The 21962-nt window shown below is 50.4% G+C and overlaps 6 protein-coding genes across 6 annotated transcripts; 4 read left to right on the top strand and 2 right to left on the bottom strand.

The window, feature by feature from the left end:
- Positions 1–5020: 5020 nt before the first annotated feature.
- SMAC4_03968 (uncharacterized protein) lies at positions 5021–8625 on the bottom strand. The gene is made up of 2 exons (XM_003348074.2): positions 8072–8625; positions 5021–8008 (listed from the first exon to the last, which is right to left on the bottom strand). The coding sequence occupies exons 1-2, from the start codon at positions 8359–8361 to the stop codon at positions 5260–5262; spliced, it is 3039 nt and encodes a 1012-aa protein (XP_003348122.1). The 5' UTR covers positions 8362–8625; the 3' UTR covers positions 5021–5259.
- Positions 8626–9672: 1047 nt separating this feature from the next.
- On the top strand, positions 9673–12360 carry SMAC4_03969 (uncharacterized protein). The gene is made up of 5 exons (XM_003348075.2): positions 9673–10308; positions 10570–10841; positions 10902–11050; positions 11110–11353; positions 11419–12360. Exons 1-5 carry the CDS (start codon positions 10020–10022, stop codon positions 11956–11958), a joined length of 1494 nt encoding a protein of 497 aa, XP_003348123.1. The 5' UTR covers positions 9673–10019; the 3' UTR covers positions 11959–12360.
- Positions 12361–13188: 828 nt separating this feature from the next.
- Positions 13189–15189, top strand: SMAC4_03970 (uncharacterized protein). Its single transcript, XM_003348076.2, has one exon. The coding sequence runs from the start codon at positions 13240–13242 to the stop codon at positions 14767–14769; it is 1530 nt and encodes a 509-aa protein (XP_003348124.1). The 5' UTR covers positions 13189–13239; the 3' UTR covers positions 14770–15189.
- Positions 15190–15462: 273 nt separating this feature from the next.
- On the top strand, positions 15463–17095 carry SMAC4_03971 (uncharacterized protein). The gene has a single exon (XM_003348077.2). It carries the CDS (start codon positions 15818–15820, stop codon positions 16904–16906), a length of 1089 nt encoding a protein of 362 aa, XP_003348125.2. The 5' UTR covers positions 15463–15817; the 3' UTR covers positions 16907–17095.
- A 725-nt stretch (positions 17096–17820) lies between these two features.
- SMAC4_03972 (uncharacterized protein) lies at positions 17821–19235 on the bottom strand. Its single transcript, XM_003348078.2, has 2 exons — positions 18981–19235; positions 17821–18924 (listed from the first exon to the last, which is right to left on the bottom strand). Exons 1-2 carry the CDS (start codon positions 19147–19149, stop codon positions 18521–18523), a joined length of 573 nt encoding a protein of 190 aa, XP_003348126.2. The 5' UTR covers positions 19150–19235; the 3' UTR covers positions 17821–18520.
- Positions 19236–19588: 353 nt separating this feature from the next.
- Positions 19589–21866, top strand: SMAC4_03973 (uncharacterized protein). The gene is made up of 2 exons (XM_003348079.2): positions 19589–20989; positions 21060–21866. The coding sequence occupies exons 1-2, from the start codon at positions 20289–20291 to the stop codon at positions 21598–21600; spliced, it is 1242 nt and encodes a 413-aa protein (XP_003348127.1). The 5' UTR covers positions 19589–20288; the 3' UTR covers positions 21601–21866.
- Positions 21867–21962: the final 96 nt, after the last annotated feature.

The following is a 21962-nucleotide window of genomic DNA, read 5'->3' as shown; positions in this document are numbered from 1 at the left end:
TCACGCTTTTGCTGGACAGACATTGGGCATTGAGAAGCATCGGCCGCATTCGGTGTCTTCCGTCATGATTTGAATTGGTGATCGTTGCTGTCTCTTCGTGGCTGATTTCCACTTCCATGACCTCGCAAAACCTGCCCGAAGCCTTCTTTATTTACACTTGGACTGATCAAATGTGACGACGACTGTGAAAGTCGGGACCCCTTTCATCCCATGTTTGCGCCTATCTCGCCGCTTGATAGCATGTCCATTTCTCGGGCAATCCCAGAGAGTCTTTGAAACGAGGGACTTTCAGACCGCAACTCCGTGCGCTGCCAAAACCTGTAGCGTGCGTCCGATATCCCTCTCCGGGGAAGTTCTAGATTCTGTGCCGGGCCGCCATGCGGACCGCGTGAGCAGATAGCGTTTTTTAGGTTGGGTTTCGAGAATGGAGACAAGAGGAAGTGTCATGGGCGAGGGCTATGAACCCCTCACCTATAGCGCGATATTGAGCAACGCCGTTGGAATAGGGTGGCTTTCTAGTTCGATGGTATCACTGTATCACACAAAAACTGCACTCAGGATGTTGTTACACAACATCGCCGATTTCAAGATGGTACAACGACGGTAGATAATAAAAAGACTAATTAAATCGCGCAATTACTTGGCGGTTGAGTGAAAAGTAGGATCTTTTATCAACCTCTTTCATAAAAGAGGAGATTAAGAAATTTCAAAATAGCGAAATATTTATAAGATAGTGCTAATTGGTCTTATATCAAATCTACTATTAACTGTTATGGCCCGGCTAGACGGGTCATGCTTTACCAGATAAGCTGCATAGATACGAGAGATATAATTAGTTGTAGATTAGATAAGAAAGAGTAAGTCCATGGCGCGGCTAGCCTTAAGAGTATATCTTCTATCGTCAGCCGCGTACGTAACTCTTACTTTTTATTTTATTCTTTAGTCATAAATTCTATATTGAACGTTAACAACGCTGCAGCCCTGTCTCGCCCGTTACGTGCCTTTACATTAACGCTACGTAAAACTACTCATTCATATCATAATTTCAGACAACTACTACACTCTATTATTACTATTTAAATTATTATTAAAGCCGCACTGTCACAAAATGCACTCAGGTGCCTCTTCCAGATGTTATAGAATGCACTCGGGTGCTTCCTCTGGAACAAACTATATAAGACCACTTGAGCGACCGAACTGCCAGCTTCGGTTACTTATATTCTTTTAGAACATAGCTTAGTGGTATAGTGGTCCACTAGCATTGTGACACCGGGACAAACTATATAAGACCACTTGAGCGACCGAATTGCCAGCTTCGGTTACTTGTATTCTTTTGGAACATAGCCTAGTGATGTAGTGGTCCGCTAGCGCCGTGACAATACTTACTAATTTTAATTATTACTTTAAGAAAGTAGGCAATATATTAACTAGATATAAAAGCGTCCGTATATATTTCGCTGCTCGCGACTACATTAATTATCTTTAAATAATGATATTATTTAAGCTGCTAATGTGACAAGGGCAGTGTTCTGGGTTGAAACAGTAGTTCAATTCAGCTAATAAACTACTTTGGTCTCGAAAGCCTTGTTAATTCTTTTAACCTTCAACCAAAGGCTGGGTTTTAAGGCCTTCTTATATCAAAGAGATGTGGTACGTACTGAGGTGTGTACCAAGCCTTGTTGCCTAATGTCTTGAGGTATTTATCTAGCGGTCTTCATTTGGATCTTCCTGAGTGCTTTTCACCTATTCTCCTTTTTTCCTCTAGCATCGGCCTCTGTCTGGTCGTCATTGTGGCCCAGTTGGAGCTGCACGTACGTATGCACGGGCTGACCTGTCTTTCATGCACATTGTATAACAGTGCATATCTCACCATGTCCCTAACGGTGTCCTCTCACCTTGTGATGAAAGGAGAACCTTAGGATAATGCTCAGCGCCATCAGCAGTTAAGGCTAATGCAGTGTTGAGGTTCTGTTAAGCCCCAGAACATCTAACCTAGAATTGTGAGAAAATGTCCGTGTGACAGCCGACTTTTAAAGAAATTGCTACTATTACTAGTAAGTTGTGTATATTTACCATATTAAAATATAATAAAAGTAGAGCAAGCTAAATATTTTACTAGTCACAGTGCTGGCGGACTACTACACTACTAGGCTATGTTCCAAAAGAATATAAGTAATCGAAGCTGGCAGTTCGGTTGCTCAAGTGGTCTTATATAGTTTGTTCCAGAAGAGGCACCCGAGTGTATTCTGTGACATTGATCAATTACTTAATAGTTAGTAAAACATCAATATAAATTATTTAGCTCGCAACTACTAACTATTTATATAATAGTAAAAGGAAGTAACCAAGAAATAAAGCTATTAAAACTATTTTGCAATAAGTAACTAATATTTCTAAAAGAGGGGAGCAATAGTTATCTTGCGATAAGCAATTACGGGGTTATTTCTTGTATCAAAATTTGTAATAAAATTTAGATTTAAATAATATAAAAGCTTTATATATGTCACAGGTTGACATTGGCTATATAGTGTCTGCCTTGCAAGCAGAACATCGTCCTATCTTTTGTAGGTTTGGCCGTCTGGGCATATGCACCCCAGCCTGTCACAATATACTTATTTAATGCGAATTAACGCAAGTGAAATAGTATAAAAGCATTTTATAATACTATTTTTCAACGAACAATCGTAAAAATTAAAAAGAGAAGGGAGGAGGGATTTGAGTATTTGCAAATTTGACATCCTGTCACGGTGGTGGCAGACCACTACACTAACCAGACCATGTTCTTGCAAAAGGATACAAGTAACCAAAGCTGGCAGTTTAGTCGCTCAAGTAGTCTTATATAGCTGCGACGGATGACCAGGCCGTCATACGTCTTATACTAAATAAACAACATTATAATCGGACTAACAAACTTGTAATAGAGACAGTCTACGAACTTACTAAAAAAGAGTACGAAGAATATACTACTTGTAATAAGTTATTAAACGTTTAATTGCAACTACTATATAATGAAACAATATGTGACGAACGGCAGTCTAATCTACTCAAGTAGGATAGCTGAAGGTAATAACTATCATTGCTGTTTAGTGAAGCTAAAAGGTTCACAACAAGTATGTTTGTAATACTAGTCTTGGTGATAATGATCTATGGACTACTGTCGAGCTATCTGATAATATAAGTTCTCCAGTCGTTCTTTTATACCTCCTCGCCTTCTGCAAGATATTTGTTTCCGGATGTTCACGTAACCGTGAACCCCTAGTGTATGGTGATGAGTTCGCGGGCTCACTTTTTAGCAGATCGTAAACCTTTTCGTCCTTGGGGTTGCACAGTCTAGCTCTTCTGAGTTAGTTGTGCTACCAGCGCCCTGGTTAGCCCCTGTGTTCTCTTAAGTTCGTAACATAATACTACAACTACTATATAATGAAATAATACTAGAACTACTACACAATTTATAATATTAAAAAAAAATTTTTTATTAAGAAAAAAGACGCAACTGAAGACTGGCCTATAAAGGAATCCCCTTATAGGCATTCTTTATCTTATCGTATAACCTACTTAATATGGAACCTCACGTCGTAACTAGCGCAGCGTCATACTATAAGTATAGCACGGTCAGTCACCTATCAATCAATTGATCGCGGATAAGCATGATAATAGCCATGCTCAATCTTATCTAATCGTACATGTGATGCAATAGTCCAGCATTAATAAAAGCAAGGAAAGAGATTATACGTATAAGAAACATACTTATACGAAAGAAGTCAATAATAATAGAAGAAGTACCCATACTTGTATTTACACTTGCACTTATACTTTTACTTGCACCTGTACTAAAAAATTAATAAAAAGATATGCAATTTGATAGTTTATTTACTTTCTACTTAATTGAGCAATATTTTAGGCTTTACAGCTATATTATATTAATAAATATTGATATTCAATGTAGTAGTGTAAATGCAGATAGGATGATTTAGTAGGGAAATAGTATAGAGTCTATCCTATAAATATTTTACTGTTCTGGAATTTCTCAGCCCCCTCTTTTATAAGAGAGGGTTGACAAAAGGTCCCACTTTTCACTCAACCGCCAAGTAGGCCTCTGTTGCATCTGCAAGCGACCCAACCCGTGTCGACCGGTATCTTGCCGACTCGCCTGTGCCTTGCGATCAACCATCCCCGCGGTTGTCACTGCATACACTATGAATAGTGCCTTATAGACAGCAGCTTTGATCAAGGGGGTGTTCTGAAAAGGTACGATATTCGAACAATTGGAAGACAGATGGTTGAAAATGACTGGAGAGCCGCTTCCTCAAAAGCACACGTTATGGTTTGGAACAAGCTTGCCTTCACGAGTCCCTTTACGTGCTAGATTTTGTTGCTATCTGATACACACTTCCGTCTCCTAGACGGCATGAAACGCTCTCTAATCTGCTTGTTGTCGAGTAATAGAAGATTGATGTTGCGCATGCGCGGAAGCATGCTGTGGCTTGGTCATTGATGTAGTTGGCCGCACCCCTGGGCTCACTTCAACGACGATCATTGTTCAAGACGGACCGAAATCATTGGTCTGCTACGATTCTGCCCCTGGCGAGGCTGCATGCCAATAAGGATGGCTGATTATGTGAGTCAGCAGAGAAGCAACCACGACGCAGCCTGACATGTCTCGTCGTTGTGGTTGTAGCGTAGGGCCGCTACTCTTCAGAGGCGAGAGAGGCAACCTGTCATGGCCCAAATGCTTCGGCTATCTCGCCTGACGAGTGTTGATGACGTAAGCTAGGAAACAAGGGAATATCACGACATTAAGCACTCGGCTCACGATAGCAGAAGCATGTACTCTGTTCTTTAGTCCGCACGTCCAAAGCTGAGGAAGACGGTTCTGAAAGAACGAGCCCTCGGCCGGGCCTCAAGGCGCAGAACGCCGATTCCCTGTCACCTTTGATCTCGCACCGTTTTGTGGCATCAACGCCACTGAGCAGGCGTTGAAGCGTATCGTAGCTGGCGCTGTTTCATGACAAAGGGAAGAAGAAAAGAGGAAAAAAAAAAAAGGACGGTGAGGGAACAAAAATCTAAAACCCATTTATCAGTATACAGCCGGAAAATCGCAGCGCTGACTGGAGCCGAGTGTCGTTGCAGCCCACCGGGTCCGCACTGCATCGTTGTGCCTTTTGTATTGGAGGAGGGTATCATTCAACATATCACTTTACAAATACAAGACCGCCAACCTCATCAACATCGGCCATGTTCAGCTGTTGATGAAGTGCTCTAGGCGGAACCGTTGATGTCCATCTCGTTGACCGCCCAAGACTTGTCGACCCAGTCGCGCTTCTCGCCAAGGAATACAACGCGCTCAGAGGCGTTGTCAAGAGCCTTGACAACATACTTCTGCGCCACCTCCCGGACCTGATCCTTGGTAACATCCAAGAGTTCTTCGCGGCGTTTCTGCTTCATCTCGTCGGTGATACCATAGAGGAACTGAGCCATGCCCTCTTCGTTGACAGCCTTGGGAGCGTCAACGCCCTGGAAGACAGAGATCTTGGCATCCTCAAGATCCCGATCAGTCCATTTCTTGTCGACCGCCCATTGACCAGCATTCTGCATGATCTTGAGCGTGTTGACGGGGTTCGGGTCGCGGTACGAGTAGAAGCCAAAGATACCATCAAGAGGGCGGGCGTAAGATCCGCCACCGTAGGCACCGCCCTTCTCACGGATCTCGTGATGCAAGTGCTTGTGGGTCAGGAGCTGCGAGAGAATCTGGAGAGGGGCACCCTCGGAAGACGTGTAAGAAACCGTAGGGATAGCCAAGGCGCCGTAGTAAACCTGATAGGGCAAGGGATAAAACGCCTTGATATCACGAGTAAACTTGGGGGCTCCCCGGCTCGGGAAAGTCATCGCTTCCGAAGGCAGCGAGTTAACAAAGTTCGAGAGCGCCTTGGCATTTTCAGAGACACTTCCACTGTCGCAGGTAATGGCGGTGCGAAGATTACCAGCCAGTGCGAACTGTTGGATTTGCTTGAGCTTTGCAATAACATCCTCCAACGAGTCGGACTCGGGCCGGCTTGCCAAACTAGTCACGAGCTTTACCTGCGAAAGACCGCTGACCTGCTCTTTGAGGAAGGAATCCCATGTGAGGCCAGCTTCCGCGGCTCTCCGAGCATACGCGTGTCCCGACGAAGCAATATCGTTTACGACGCCATCAGCCGATGCCTGCAACAACTGGCGAATCTGTTGAGCCGCCTGAGGACTGTCAAAGTCAGTCTCTACGACCAGCTTGCGCAAGAGGTCGAACATCGTTGGCACATGGCGATCCAATGCCATACCAGAGAACACCAAGCCTTCTGTGGCCTGAGTGAAGTCACTTGGCTGAGATGCCGAATGGTAACCGACCGAGACACCTCCAGTATTGAGCTTGATTAGATCCTCAAGCTGCTCCATGGACATATCTTTGGTACCCAGACGCATAATGGAATCAGTGAAAAGGGGAATCAGGCTTCGGAGCTCATCCGGCAGGTTCTCAAGCTGGTTGATAGCGCGGAAGTAAGTCAACCCGTTGGTCGGAGCCTCGCGCCACTGTGTCTTGACTCTTGATGTGCTATCGTGTCTCAAGATAACCGAGTCCTTTTGGCGCGGAATATCCTTGACATGCACGCTAGGAAGGCAGCTAAGGTCTTCGGTGTTGGTCTTACTTTGCTCGGCCAACAACTTGAGTTCGCGCGCCTCAAGAGCAACACGGGCTTTCTCTTCGCTGCCAGCAGCTTTGACGACTTCCGAGATCTTGGTGCTCAGGCGGGTTTCCTCCTCTTGGGCAAGCTCCTGGCTGAAGGTTGGCGAAGGTGCCATCGTGAAGGATAGAGTGTTGTCGTTGACCAGATATTTATCAATCAACCCCTCAAGATAACCACCCTTGGCAAGCTCAGTCTCGAAAGCAGCAATCGTGTCATTCCAGGCAAGAGAGTCAAAGGGATCTACTCCGGTAAACCACTTGGGCTTCAAGCGGTGGAGTAAAGACATGCCAAAATTGGCAGTCTTATGCTTAAGGCCGAGCTCAAGCTGATGGAGATAACCATCAATCTTTGATCTCTCAAAGCCCTTGTCCCGCATGCTGCGCAAAATCTCCTGCACTTTGGCCTTGACCTTGGGCACATCTTCTTCCTGAACACCGCTCAGACCAATGGAGAAGACACCGCGCTTGCCCGAACTGTCGTACCCTGTGTTGGGGCTCCAGTCCGTTCCTAGTCCGGATTCAATCAGTCCCTTGTAGAGAGGCGAGCCATAACCATCCATGAGCAGAGCAGAAATAAGCGCCAGCGAGAAGGACTCCACAACGTTGCTGGTTTCACCCAGAACCCACGAAACGGAAGTCTTGAACTGCTTATTGGCGTCAACAAGAGGGTCAATAGGCCCGTAGAGCTTGACTTCCCGAGGGCCACTGCTAAGGTCGATGGGGCTATGGTTCGCCACATCAGGTCGGATCTTGTCAAAAGCGTCGAGCTGGGCACCAATCTCCTTCAAGTGATCCTCCAACGGCATATCGCCGTATGTGAAGACCTTGGAGTTACTCGGGTGGTAGTGATCAGCATGGAACTTCTTGAGCTGTTCGTATGTCAAATCCGTGATCTTCTGGGGGTCACCACCAGAGTTATTGATGTCAGGGAAAATGTGGTCTTGGAACCGGATCCAGAAGAGGTAGGCGGCATCAGACATCTGGCCCTTCATCTCGTTATACACCACACCCTTGAAGACAAGCTTCCTGTCTTCGGGCTTTGCGTTGCCCTCAGCCGCAACAAGGGCCTGGGGGTTCTCGGGCCCAATGCGCCATCCTTCCTGTGTGAAGTCCGTCTCATTCAAGAGAGGGTGCAGAGTTGCGTCGAGGTAGACCGACATGAGGTTCTTGAAGTCTTGAGCATTGGTGGTGGCGAACGGGTAGAAGGTGTGGTCCGATGCTGTAAAGGCGTTCATGAAATTCGAAAGCGTGCGCGGAAGCATCTTGAAAAAGGGGTCTCGGATGGGAAACCTGGATGAGATTCCACGTCAGCGCGAGTGATCCAGGCAATGCCGGCCGTCCGGGTTCGCATACTTTTGACTGCCACACAGAGTGGTGTGCTCCAGGATATGAGGGACACCGGTGTCGTCTGGGGGGTTCGTCTTGAAGCCGATCGAGAAGACATTGTTGCTGTCGTCACGGGCAATGTGCAAATGCTCTGCTCCGGTCTTGTCGTGTTGCAAGTGCAAAGCAGTCAGTTCCAGCTCTGGGACATGCTTTGACCGGAGAAGGGTGAAGCCGTGGAGTTTCTCGCCGGGTTTCGGGTACTGGGAGAGCTCGGTGACGGCGCGGCGCGCTGCACCTTTGGTCGCGTTGCGCAGCATCGTTCTGACCGCAGTAGAGAATACCCGAGTGCTGGCAGAAATCCGAGGCCGATTCTAAGGTTGCACTATGCAGGGCGACTGGAAAGGGCGATGATCGATAATGGTGATGATACTTGATGGATGCGTGCAAGTTCAGGCGTCCAGTTTGACGGCACGAGTTGGAACGGAGCTACCTCTAAGGCCTGCCTGCCACGGGCGGCAGTGGGCAGAGCGGCCGGGGTGGTGACTGACTCCGTCGCCACTCAGCACCCCGCCGCTTCCCTCGGAGGGAATCAAGTGGAAAACCTGCTGGAACTGAACCGTGCTCGGCAGGGTCGGGAATAGTGGGGCTGAGGGGACGACGGACGACGCTGAGGCTGATCTTGAACCAATGAGTAGCCATGCCCGGAGGAAAAGGCTGTTAGCAAGGTACTTCTTAGCTTATGATTTGTCAGCGCTTTTGTGTTGCTCTTCAGGTACGACAAAGAAGTACTTACCTATCTGCTCGTAACCCCAGTGACATCTTCTTACACTTACATGTACAGGTACCGTATAAACTCGAGAGATTGGACTTCGGGTAAGCAACGCACAAGCAGAGTAATGGTGAAAAGAAGCAGTAAAGAAGCATGTACACTACATGCCTGACGGACATCTCGAGACCTTTAACTCTGCTTGTACGCACGTACAATTATAACGTGATTACCCGAAGTCCAATTTCTCGAGTTTATACGGTAGAGAAACGTACCTCTAGACAAGAGGTCATGTAGGCCTGGTTATAAGCTCCTGGGCCTTCATACACCTGAGTGAGCATATCAGCTCTTTGCTACAGTCTAGTATCATGTGTGTGGCAAAGATAAGGGGTCTTTGTGTCTTTAATGTTGAGCTTTCTAAATGTCAACAGTAAGAACGGCAACCGGCATCGGACGAGTGTGAGGCGAAGTGTTTGTGAGCAGCATGTCAGTACGCTATCAAATGCTCATTGTACATATATGAGGTGGATGCACGACGGTCCAAAGAGAAATGAAGATGAAAACGCGGTTTGGCTCCTCGAGGGCTTCAATCATCTGGTTCTTAATAAAACAGTCAGGAGTAAAGGTGGATAACAGCCAAAGAGTACCTGCCTTTTACTGCCAGACATTCCTCCTCTTTCACAATGTAATCTCAATACAGTACAGGTAATATCCATAGTAGCCAACAAGTACCTTCACGTGTGGGAAGTGGGAAGTAGCGACCATGAAAAGGAAGGCGGGAGCACTGGATTTCAGTTTTATAGTCCGTGCTGGGCCCCCGAAGCCCGAGAGCAGGTACCTGCCTGTTGAAACGCAGCGGAACCTGTCATCCAATTCGCGCGCTCCGTCAGATTAACCGACGCCATAGCGATCTGGTCGTCCTTTCCCAAACATCAAAGTCTTCCGCAGCCATCTCGACGACTGCCGCCGCCCCGGCCGCCCGAATACGCAACGACCAACTTCCATACAACAGCACATACAGTTTCTCTATTGTGCGCGCACAACATCACTATACACTGACGACGACGGCAAAGCGGCAAGGCTAGCAGAAACGCACCGCTGTAGTGCACACGCAAGCCTTTTGCAACTTATAATCTGTTGACATTGCCAGTCGGAGTGGTTACTGCCGACCACAAGCCTGTTTCCGTCATCAAGGCCAGTCCCTCGACAATGTCAAGCGCCAATCCTCCGGCCACTGCGACATCCGGCCCTCGACCTGCGACACCCATGAGCAATGGATCCGCAAACCATCCGGTCGACCCCCCTCCTGTCACGAATAGCCACCCGAATCATGCCCATGAGACCCGGCCGGCTCCTGCGCCCCCCGCAAACATGGCGGGCAAAAAGGGCAAACCGAAGAAGGCACCCGAGCCGAACGAGGCTAGCAAGCTTATTGCTGCCAGGATCACACAACTTGAGCAAGATGCCGCTGGCGAAAAGGACCAGGAGGCCGAAATAGGTGCGTGTTTGTCCTTACTCCTTGCTGGGTGCTTGGAGGGCAATGACGGATGTGTTGGGATCGATAAGGGGGGGCGAAAGGCTCAGAAACACTCGACAGTCGTTGACCGAACCTCCTCAGTCAACCTTTGCTGCATGTCTTCAGACCACCCTCCTGTCTCGATCGGGACGTAGGGGATGAAAAGTATAGAGGGGCTTTTCCAAAACGGGCTCTCTTGGACATCGGATGAAAGAGAAGGCGCTGACAGCAAGCCATGCGCAGAACGAGAGGTTAAGAAAGCTAGCAGGGAGCTACACAGCCAGACCTCGCGGATGAACGACCTCCAAAAGATCGATCATTTGACCAAACGATGTGCGGACTTGCTGGCTGAGATGAAAAGGCTCGAACGCGAGAGCATCAAAAACAAGAAACGAGGTGACCAGCTACAGAAGGACAAGGACAACAGCCGCAATGAACTCAACAAGACAACATCGCTGAAGGAGAAGCTTGAGAAGCTCTGCCGTGAGCTGCAAAAAGAGAATAACAAGCTCAAGGTATGGAATCACAGGTGTGGTAAAGTAGCGTTCAGGGCACTGACAAACTCTTGTACCTAGAACGAGAACAAGACATTATCGGATACGCAGGTTCGAAGTCAGAACTCGTGGGATGAGAGGTACTCTGCTCTTCTTCGTCGAATGGACGACTATCAGGAAGAAAAGGACAATCCGCGCAAGCAAGTAGTGGACATGGAAATGGATGAATTGTCAGTAACGGCCCTATCTCTTGTTTGGTTCTCAAGTCACACTTGCTCACTGTCACCAGCTTTCGCCAGCGGTTCAAGTCTCTGATTGAACAGTACGAGCTGAGGGAACTCCACTTCCATGCGCAAATGCGGACCAAGGAGCTCGAAGTCCAATACAACCTCGCTAGGTTCGAGCGTGAAAAGAAGAACTACGAGGCCGAATTGGCGCGATCAAGGCAGCTGAACGCCCAGGTGCAGACCTTCTCAAAGACGGAGACGGAGCTGAGACAACAACTCAATGTCTACGTGGACAAGTTCAAGCAGGTCCGTACTAGCCGATGATGGCACCAAGATGGAGTGGGGATGAAGAAGGCTGACAGCTTGGCTAGGTTGAGGACACGTTGAACAATAGCAACGACTTGTTTCTTACATTCCGCAAGGAAATGGAGGACATGTCTAAGAAGACGAAACGCCTCGAGAGGGAAAACGAGAACCTCAAGAGAAAGCACGAGCAGGTGAATGGCAACATCCTCAAGATGGCGGAGGAGCGGAACAAGTACTTGGCCGAGATCGAGGACCTCAAGAAAAAGTGCGAGAAGCTGAATGGCATCATTAAACAGATGCAGCAGCAGGGCCGGGGGATCCCGCAAGGGCTGGCTGGCGCGGTTGAAACGGGCTATGCGGAAGGTGAAGGAGAGCTTGAGGGGGACGAGAGCGAGTACGAAGACGAGTACGACGAAGAAGGAGATGAGGAAGTGAGTGACGAGGGTGATGAGTACGACGATGAAACTGAGGATGAGCAGCAGATGCAGCAGCATCATCAACCCCAGCCGTACGGGCCCGAGCGGCCGCCCCCTCCTGCTCCCGCTCCTGCCCCCGTTGCCACCAAGGCCGCCCTTACCGCTAATGGCGCCTATCAACTTTGCTAGATGTCGGTCCCTCGAGAACGGCTCGGGTCAAAGGGTATGTAGGCAAACATTGAGGTTACGACTTGGCTGTCGATATACTTAGTGGACTATCTCAACCTATCAGTTCATCCAGGACGTATCGACTGCCATGAATACGTAACAACATTACCGTATTTGCGTAGTATTCACCAATGAAGAAATACAGCTGTTACGGGAGAGTCGCGGTACTTGATGGCCCAAAATTGAGCTTCGATGATTTCATGGATACTTGAGCTGTTGCAGTCCGATGAACGTGCCTGTGTGCCAATCAATATCGGTTTCCGTACGGACCATTCCCGTCCACTTGGCTTCACCAACCCCGCATACCTATCGGCAGTAGCGCCCCACTTTCCCCTGGGCATTTGTTTCCATGTTAGAGTACGGCTGCAACTTACAGTGTTGGAAGGCTGGAACCCTGGATGCCGCCCTAACAGTTTCCACTACTGAAATAGAAGTGTCAGACTTTCTGCTTGCAACAAAAGGATGGACTTTGGGGAATTTCTCCGTACACCAACCATCTCTCACTCATTTCTGTCTATCCTCGACGTTCCTGCAAGACATGCGCTTGCCGACGACAACGGACCAGGCTCCCAGTTTACCCCCCGACTGATTGCGGAATTTACCGTACCGGTATCTGGTCGAGGTTGTTTCTACCCGGCGAGTTCAGCTGCATCATACGCACACCAATTTGATACGGGCTAAAAGGCCGAACATGGGATAGCACAACCACCATCCAAAAGGCGGCAATAGCACGGAAAGACCTGAAACATTGGGATTGCTTGTGATCCTGAATACCTACTTCAACTCTCTATTCACTTATTAGTTTACCAGCACAGGCGTCTCCAAGAACTCGCAAAAGGCGGATTGTTGACGAAGACACCAACCTTTCTGTTATTGCCCTCTTACGCTAGCGGGCTGTGCCGAACGCGACAGATTGACTTTACAAATCCAGTCGCCGGACCCCATACAGACGAATACACATTCCAGCAAGATTTGACATTTCAATTCGTCCACCCATTGAACCGTCTCCTCGGATGAATCGACCTACAAGATACCGTCTCTTTAAACTCTCAGACTCTTTATCATCTCCCAGCCCAGTTTAGGTGCGGGCCGCGGACCGCGCATCTGATTGCGACCTTAGCTTCCGTCTTCGGCACCCAATAACATATTAAACACGGAACCGAAAATTGACTTTCATCCTTTTACACAACACAGCTACGGTCTGTCCTGGGCGATCGAGCACATCCACACGTACTGTGCACGATGGCATTCATCCAAGATCCCCGTCTACGGCAGCGCTGGAACCAGATCTCCCACAACGCCGAGGCGGTAACCGAGAATGCCGCCGCCGGCATCTGGACCTTCCAGCACCAATATATCACCCCTTGCTTTTCATCTCTCGCCGACTCCATCGACAGCTGCACGAGCCTATGTCTCGGGGACCGTGAAGAGCGTGCCCGACGCGCGCGCGAGCGAGACCGTGGAGCCCACCGGACAAGGGCCGAGTATATGTTTGACTTTTACGACGACTGGGACGATGATTTTGCTGTGGATCAAGGGCCCGCCAGCAGTGGCGGTGGAGGGGGAGGGGGAGGAGGGCTTTTCAGCGGCTGGGGCGGCGAGGACTGGGATCGCTTACTGGCGGGGACAGGAAACGATCGGAGACACGCGGCCGGTGGCACGGGAGACGTGGTGGATCAGCCGAGGCGAAAGAGAGGGATGAGCTATGGGACAAGAGGAGGACCGAGGAGGAAGCCTTCGCTGCCCGAAGACGATCCGACTGTCATTCCGAGGACGGCACCGCTGGGGTTTTTGCGGCTGCCCTTTTTCGGTGGTACACTGAGGTACAAACCTTCGGCGGCGAACTTGCGAGATCACCCCGGTACGCTTGTGCCTGGACAACAACAACAACAGGGAGGACGCCGGCAAAGAGATGAGAATGAGCCGCTGTTGGGGACAAGCTCCGAGGAGGATGAACATACTCGGATCCACGCAGAACACGTCAGGGAATCGCCGCAGTTGAGGCCGCGCAGTAATACTGGCGAATCAGAGGGCACATCATCGAGTTCGTATCGATCTAGAAACGACATTTTTCCCAGTGATGGAGAGGGCGATGAGGATGCGGTACCGTTAGACGACGAATTTGCAGTTGCCCTTGGCCGCGTGGACGACGGAAGCAGCAACAGGACGAGAAGCACCAAGGGGAAACGGCCAGCGAATGGAGACAGGGAGTCAGGCATATCGCGATCAGTGTCCAGGACTACGATAGCGTCAACCTATTCGGCCTACCATATCGATGACACCACTATTTTCCCAACTTCGAGTTCAGAGGATGCCCTGCCCACTCCATCGCTCGAGGATTTGCAGCGAGAGGAAGAACAGGCCGAGAGGGAAGAGTACGAGGAGATTGAACGCAAGAGACAGGCCGCGTCTCGCCTGGCCGCACAGCGTGGATTGCGCAAACAAGAGAAGGCTTCTTCCAAGCCAGAGCCAGGACCGAAGCCGGAACCAGAACCGGAGCTGAAACCAAAGCAAACAGAAGATAGCCACGGATTGACTCCCGACGAACCGACACAGCACATGAACAGAACACAAAGCGATGACACAAGCGAGAGCCCTGAGGAGGAAGTGAGGGAGACGAAACCCCCAGCTTTTACCGAGGTCAAGAGCAACGACGCTATTGTGGCCAAGTCGAGCCATAATGGAGGCGTGAAGGAGAGCACGACGGCAAAACTAGAAGGGGATAACACATCGCTCGAGTTCATACCGGCAAGGCTGCCTCATTTTGGATGAAAGGCCAAGCCCAATAATCTGAGTCCGGCACACACGAACTCTGGGGCGCTTTATAACGGGATAGAGGTTACAATAACGACGTATTATGAACTAAAAACAACGAAGGAGTTTGCGGTACAGGGTCCCCATATGACTATAATGGTGGTTTGATGGAAAGATGGAGTTTTGGTTCAGGCGGAGCTGATAGAAACATGAGGGTGTTCTAAACACCTAAGTTAAGAGACGCGAAAGAGGGAACCGTTCACAGCAATCTATAGGCCGGAGTCGGGGTCCTTTTGGAGTACTCGGCTATGAGGTTATAATAAAGCTTCGTCCGAGTTTTGGTTTCGCCTTGGAAGCTTCTGTGTTGTTGTCCTACTGAATGAGAACTCTAGCTAAGGCGATCATCGTAGACAAGCTACCTGGATCGGCCTTGAGCAGCTGCCTGGTTATGAGAGAACTCTCCGTCGAGATCCAAGTGACAAAGTGTCAAGAAGTTTTGATGAGAATAATGGGCGGGTTCATCGGCATCTTTAGCATCTGAAAGCCTGTGGCGACGCTTTCAAACGCGGGGCCTGGAGTTCAAAGAAGTGCAATGATGAACATGTCAGCATGTCAACCATTCACAATCCAGGGGTGCGGATTGGCAAAGGGTGCCTCGGCTTCCCCGCATCCCAAGACCTACCCCCGTCTACCCCGGACTCCATCATTCCTCCACGGGAACCACGATGCGACGTTATTGAGAGACGTCAGTGGAGGTTCATGCCAGATCTTGCTGTTCATCCCAATTCTTCGCGCCCGGAGTTAACTGATATCCTTTGTAGCTGAACAAGAACGTCTTAGATCGACCTGACAGCTGTGTTGATATCAAGCTCTCTCCCTCCTCTTTGTCTTTGTTGAGCTTCCTTCCCTTACGTGTACTTTCTCTCCGAGTGAACTGCTTTTGTATGACACCTTACCAGCTACTGTATGACGGACAACACTCACGATCTTACCTCTCCTTACCCATATCCGTTCGCATATATCTAATCACTTACACATCGACTATTCTCGAACTCACAAATTAACCATGGCACCATCAACCACCGCGGCCACAGGGCCAATCACAACCCCCCTCACCACTCTCCTCGGGATCAAGCACCCCATCATCCTCGCCGGCATGGCCCGCGTCTCCGGCGGTCCCCTCGCCGCGGCCGTTTCCAACGCCGGCGGCCTCGGCGTCATCGGCGGCTTCATGTACACGCCCGACCAGCTGCGCTCCATCATCGCCGAGATGAAAGCCAACTTCACTTCCCCGGACCTGCCCTTCGGCGTCGACCTGGCGCTCCCGCAGATCGGCGGCTCCGCCCGCAAGACCAACCACGACTACACAGGCGGCAAGCTGGACGAGCTGATCGACATCACCATCGAGAGCGGCGCTAGGCTGTTCGTGTCGGCCGTGGGCGTGCCGCCCAAGCGCATCATCGACAAGCTTCACGCCAACGGCATCTTAGTCATGAACATGGTCGGCCACCCCAAGCACGCCGTCAAGGCGCTGGAATTAGGTGTTGACATGGTGTGCGCCCAGGGAGGCGAAGGCGGTGGGCACACGGGTGATGTGGCTAACAGCGTGTTGATCCCGAGTGTGGTGGACGTGGCGAGGACGTTCAAGCCCGCGATGCTGAACAAGTTATTGGGGACCACTGATCACCCGGCGCTGGTGGTGGCGGCCGGTGGTATCGCGGACGGCAGAGGGCTGGCGAGTAGTTTGATGCAGGGGGCGGTGGGCGTCTGGGTCGGCACGAGGTTCGTGGCTAGCAAGGAGGCGAGCTGCAGCGAGCAGCACAAGGACGCAGTGGTGACGTGCGGGTTTCAGGGTACCGAGCGGACGCTGGTGCTCAGTGGCAGGCCGCTAAGGATGAAGACGAACGAGTATATCGCCAAGTGGCACGCGCAGCCGCAGAAGATCGCGGAGCTGACGGGCAAGGGAATCGTGCCCATCGAGTGGGATATGGATCAGGGAAACGAGATTGACCCGCCGCATCTGATGGGCCAGGTGGCTGGGTTGGTGAAGAAGGTGCAGCCGGCTGGGGAGATCGTCGAGGAGATGGTGCAGGACGCGGTTGAGCAGTTGAAGCTGGGACAAGCGTATCTGAATGGGGGCAGGAGCAAGCTATAAGTGATGAGGCGAAAGTAGAGGAGGGTTGAGAATGTATACTATGCTCGGTCTAGTCCGATAATTTACCGCTCGGGTCCTCATCGCAAGTCGTGTTTGGCACCTTCCATTTCTCCTTCCCGCGCACCCTCCATCCCAACTCTTCCAATTCAACTTGGCCCCTCGCCCAGAACGCCCGACTGCATAGCCCGCAGCGAAGCTCCTTCCCGTTGGGTATATGTATAAGTTTCACGGTTGTCGGCCCCTTCCCCTTCCCTTCCCCTCTGCCCCCGGCTTCCGTGCACGCTGCGCGTTCGATTCTTACCAGCTGTAAGTCCATTTTCTTTTTTTTTTTTTGCTTTTGCAACTTTCCTGCTGATCATCTTTTTATGCATAGGTTGTCCTCGAGCCAGACCAAGGAAGCTACAACCTTCTGACGTGCAGTGCCCTAATGGTCGCTTTCAATCAAGCTGGTAGCCATCGCCACAGCAGTAGCGATGTCGTACTGTTTTATGTTGGATGTAAGAGGGACACCCTTAGGCATCCGAGGTTATCGACGAACGGTCGGATTGCCTCCCATATTTGTTGTGGCCCCGGTCACAAAGCTTGTGATGCCGTGGCAAGCCAATGTCTAACGAGGACACTTGAGAGCTGTCAGGGCAATAGAGGGTATACTGGTAAACTGTGATGTCTTAAGATGGAAGTGGGATCCAGGAAATTGCCGCCCAGAGATTACTGAGTGTTGTGGCTAGAACTAAAGATAGACAACCTCCAACACATACTCATCCAAAGCTCAACCTGTGGGTTGAAGTCATCCGAACGCAAACTTAATTACGACCTTCATTGATTTGTGACATTTCTCAACAATGTAATCTCTGTTTGTCCTTTTCTTTTGACTGCTGTTTTGCTAGGTGTTATCTCCAAACCGAACGAACGAATGTGAAAATATCTCGATGTGCTTACAAGGATTCGGAGAGACATCCTGAGATGGAGGTGAGTTAATTGGACCATTGTATTCCAGCTATCACCGAGCTTCAACGAGTTCTTAACCAGAGATATAGACGACTCTAAATTCTAGTCATCTCGTTATAGCCTCCATGTCATTTAAACTCCTGCTTAACGATGATCTCTCTTTACACCAGTAATATGACAATGCCCATAACACACTGGCCGACAAAGCGCGCCAGCTTCCAAATACTCGAGTGACGACTGGAACGGTTCAAAGAGGTATTGATTGGTCATCCCGATCTTGATCGTTGGTGAATTTTGACAGAGGAACTCACGTCGGTATCATGATGAGAGTAAATCGTCTTACCATCCTACCACGTTTCCACGTTATAGGACATATGGCGAGCCCAAGCGAAGCAGCCAATCGAACTGTTGCCGAATGTTCAAATGGCCAAAGAGATAACGAGGCCCAGTGGCTGTTGAAACGTCACCTCCAGGTCCCGTTACTACGCATTTCCCAAGCTTGGCTCGAAGAAGTTGGATTTACTCCAGCATCTTCGACTCCTCAGCGATCGGTCGCTTCTGTCTCGGTGGATATGTAGGCAGCACTTCATGAGTCGCAGGCAATCTGAATCGCACCCCGGTAGAGATGAGTGGAATAACGATGTCTTCTTTCCCTCAAGACTCTCCTCACCACACATCACTCGGGTCCACCTCGAACTTCTCGCCATTTTCCCGAACGTGCTCCTTCTTGACGTCTCTCTTCATGGGCTTGCGCATGTCGTAGGCATCCTCCGATGACTTGGTGGGGTCGCTCGAGTGGTCGCCGTAGTAGTCCTTGACGGTGCGGAAGATGCTGTAGCCCATGCTCTTGTAAAACTGAATGGCCTTGTGGTTGGTACTCCTCACAAACAGATCGACAAACCAGGCGTCGTTGGCATCGGCAGCGGCCTCAAGCTGCTCCGTCAGCATTTTGCCAATGCCCAGACGACGGGCCTCGGGCGCTACGGTGACTGCGGTGATATGGGCGTGCCATGGGAGGTAGTGCTCTGAGAACTTGTAGTAGTCTGGCGAGGATTCAAGTTTGCCCATGACTGTTTTGGGTGTGAGAATATGACAAGCTCAATACGACATGATACTGAGTGCTTACTATATCCAATTATGTTGCCATGCTGATCCTCGGCGACCTGGAAGAGCGAAGGCCACTTTGCATGGTACTGCAAATAAAACCCAAGCTCGTATGTTTCTGTGAAAGGGTCGAGGTTGCACTTTGAGAACTTGTTCAAGTCATCTGGACGGAATTGGCGGAAGTTGGCCATTTTTTGAGTGTCTCGGGGACTTCTTTCGTTTCGATGTTGTGGTGATATTTTGAGTTGAAGATATTTGAACTGGATGAACAAAGCAACAAAGATGGTTGTTTAGTGCTCTTAACAAACTTTGGCTGAAAGTACACTACAAGCTATTAGTGCTTTGTGCTTTGACGTTGATAGCTGCCCAACTGCTTGGACCTCCAGGGGCAGAAGTGCCCCACGCGTGCCAGACAACCTTGTTGTCAATGCGGGGCAGACGGTACCTGAGGTGGCACAGGCTCCTGGAACCGAGCGAAGCCATCTGCCCGCCAGCGATTCAGTGGCCCCTGGCATGAGCCCGCAGTATGGGACCCTTCAAGTTCCGCCTTCCCGTCTTGTTCCATGGTCCATGGATGGATGTTTCCTTCTCGGTACCCCCGTCCGTAGTCGCTTGCCCCTGACAAGTCCAGGCTTGATGGTCAAACTGTTGAAATCCTCCAAGACGAAATTCCAGGACCATCACTCTGCACCACCTCAGAACCGCTGTCACATCACTCGCAGGCTCGCAGCTACTCCTAGACATTGCCCAATGCCCTTGGCCACGACTACGAATCACCGCTCGCGCTATCCTTCCAAGTCCCCATCCACCTTATCCACTTCAACACTTCATCACTCTCCAGGCCAGACCAAGAATTGTCTTCTTACGTCTCTCTAGCCAAGCTGCTTTGTTCCTGGACGTTTGGAGACAACAAAAGGGATTCCGACGCATTCACGAAAGTCCCAAGTACAGCCCGAACAGACCCCTCTCACCGACCGAGACCCGACCGACCGCCCAACAACTGCACCTCTCAACACCACCAACCGACCTGCGCCTGCCCCTCTACCTACCGCCTCACGAACTTTTGTCTCATACGTCCGACCTCTCCTAGCCATCTACCTTAATCATACTAATTTTCCCGCGTCCGGACACTACGCTTCATTGGCTCGCTTCACGAGGGCATCCCCAATCCGCGAACAATCACAACGTGCGCCGCGCACCGCTTTAAGCAGACACCAGCCGCTCGTCTTTCCTGATACACTTCTCGCCTTGCTCGTCAACCGCGGGGAAAGAGAATTCCTGAGGAAACATTGCTCTCGGATACTCCAACAGATTACAACACTCACCCACCATGATGCCGTCCTCACCACAAACACCACGGCACTCGCCGTACCCCTCTTTGGAGAACCTCCGAGATTCGGCAGCGTCCTACTCCCCGCAAGAGGGTCGCGCTCTTTCACACAAGTCTTCGTTCAACGATCCTTTAACGCCCTCGCGAAACAGCTTCAACTCCTCGGTGGGTCCCGCGATGGACATTGGCATGTTTGGGAACGGAGGCATGGACAACGGCGGTGGGCTGGGCAACCTAGCGGACGAGCTAGCCGATGCCTTTTCAGACGGCGAAGACGACTACTTCGAGGGTCAAGAAGGCGAAGAAGTACCCAACGATTTTGCGGGCGAAGAAGAGGACCTGCTCCCGACGCCCATGCCGAAGGATGGGGGAGGTGTACGGGACAGCGGTGTCGACATGGCGAGTCCCCGGAGTCGCCAGCGCGCAAGTCTAAAATCACAACTCTCACCGAACGGAAGGGGTCACCACCACCACCACCGCCGAAAGGTGAGTGAGTACGACGGTAGCGAATACGGTTCTGAGTCAGACCTAGAAACCTCCGGATTGTCACCCAGATTGGTGGAGAAGATGGCCGAAGTCGAGTCGCTTGCACGAAGAGGCACGGAAAACAATGGCTCAACAGCCGACGGGGCATTTCAGCGAGTGACCGAGGGCCTGCGCGATCTAGGTTCACAAGCCGGCGTGGAAGGTGGTGCTACAAGGTTCGTTCTCAACCCTCTCTATCCTTACCTAGCAAAGAGCCACCATAACTAACACCCCTTTTCCAAACAGATTAATAACCGCCCACTCCGCCCTAACAACCCACCTAACTCACCAAACCCGACAACTACACTCGCTCACCTTCCCGTTGCTCTCCCCGCTCTCGCCCGCGCCAGATGCCGAGGCGATTGACGAACTCCTACCCATGCTGGTCAGCCTCGGCTCGAGCATGCCGCGACCCTCAACGGCCGCGTTCGCCCAGCTCGCCTCGCTACATACCATCACCACGGACCTAGTCCAAACACTCAACTACCTGTCCGATACGCTGCACATGTCTAGACAAACTACGACGACAGCAACAAGAAGGCTGAAGAGCGCGCGCGAGCTTGTAGCGGAGCTCAAGCGCGAGGAAGAATTGAGGGAACAGGGCGAGCGATGGCTGAACAGGGGCAACTGGAGCGAGAGGTTGCGGAATCGCGAGTGCGCACACGTCTGTGGTGAGGTGGTGGGTGGGTTCGAGGAGGTGTGTAATAATTGGCGGAAGAGGTTGTTGGCGCAGGCGGAAGGGGGCGGTGGGGATGGGACGGGGACTGTGGGAAGTGTTGAGGCATGATTGACCATATGATGCGGTGGGTTGCCTGAATGTGCATTTTCAATGATGGGATAGAATATCACAAACAAGATGTTTGACGACGATAAATGAGACTGGAACGGCAGGAAGGACCGGGGATATAGAAAGAACAAGAAGAGGAAAGCGGCGCATATACTTTCAACACTTCACTTTTGTGTTAGAAAAGAAGTTGTGAGCGATATAGATGAGAAGGAGAGGGGAAGGGGTACATACTATATATATATAACGACGGAATGATGACCTGAAACTAATATATCTTATATATCATAAAGTAGATCGGTAAATAGAAAGAACATGCGATCGACGTTGGTTGGTGGCATTGGGAAGTTTCACCATGAAATTTG

Source organism: Sordaria macrospora, chromosome 2 (assembly GCF_033870435.1).
Source record: "Sordaria macrospora chromosome 2, complete sequence".
Taxonomy (NCBI): domain Eukaryota; kingdom Fungi; phylum Ascomycota; class Sordariomycetes; order Sordariales; family Sordariaceae; genus Sordaria; species Sordaria macrospora.
This window is presented reverse-complemented; position numbering and strand designations above follow the sequence as displayed.

Excerpts from the sequence above, each read along its gene's own strand:
- SMAC4_03972 (XM_003348078.2), bottom strand. The coding sequence starts at position 19,149 with ATGGCCAACTTCCGCCAATTCCGTCCAGATGACTTGAACAAGTTCTCA. Across the intron at positions 18,925-18,980 it reads TGGCAACATAATTGGATATA|TCATGGGCAAACTTGAATCC; the intron begins GTAAGCACTCAG and ends CACCCAAAACAG.
- SMAC4_03971 (XM_003348077.2), top strand. The coding sequence starts at position 15,818 with ATGGCACCATCAACCACCGCGGCCACAGGGCCAATCACAACCCCCCTC.
- SMAC4_03970 (XM_003348076.2), top strand. The coding sequence starts at position 13,240 with ATGGCATTCATCCAAGATCCCCGTCTACGGCAGCGCTGGAACCAGATC.
- SMAC4_03973 (XM_003348079.2), top strand. The coding sequence starts at position 20,289 with ATGATGCCGTCCTCACCACAAACACCACGGCACTCGCCGTACCCCTCT. Across the intron at positions 20,990-21,059 it reads GTGGAAGGTGGTGCTACAAG|ATTAATAACCGCCCACTCCG; the intron begins GTTCGTTCTCAA and ends TTTTCCAAACAG.
- SMAC4_03969 (XM_003348075.2), top strand. The coding sequence starts at position 10,020 with ATGTCAAGCGCCAATCCTCCGGCCACTGCGACATCCGGCCCTCGACCT. Across the intron at positions 10,309-10,569 it reads GGACCAGGAGGCCGAAATAG|AACGAGAGGTTAAGAAAGCT; the intron begins GTGCGTGTTTGT and ends AGCCATGCGCAG. Across the intron at positions 11,354-11,418 it reads ACGTGGACAAGTTCAAGCAG|GTTGAGGACACGTTGAACAA; the intron begins GTCCGTACTAGC and ends CAGCTTGGCTAG.
- SMAC4_03968 (XM_003348074.2), bottom strand. The coding sequence starts at position 8,361 with ATGCTGCGCAACGCGACCAAAGGTGCAGCGCGCCGCGCCGTCACCGAG. Across the intron at positions 8,009-8,071 it reads ACTCTGTGTGGCAGTCAAAA|GTTTCCCATCCGAGACCCCT; the intron begins GTATGCGAACCC and ends AATCTCATCCAG.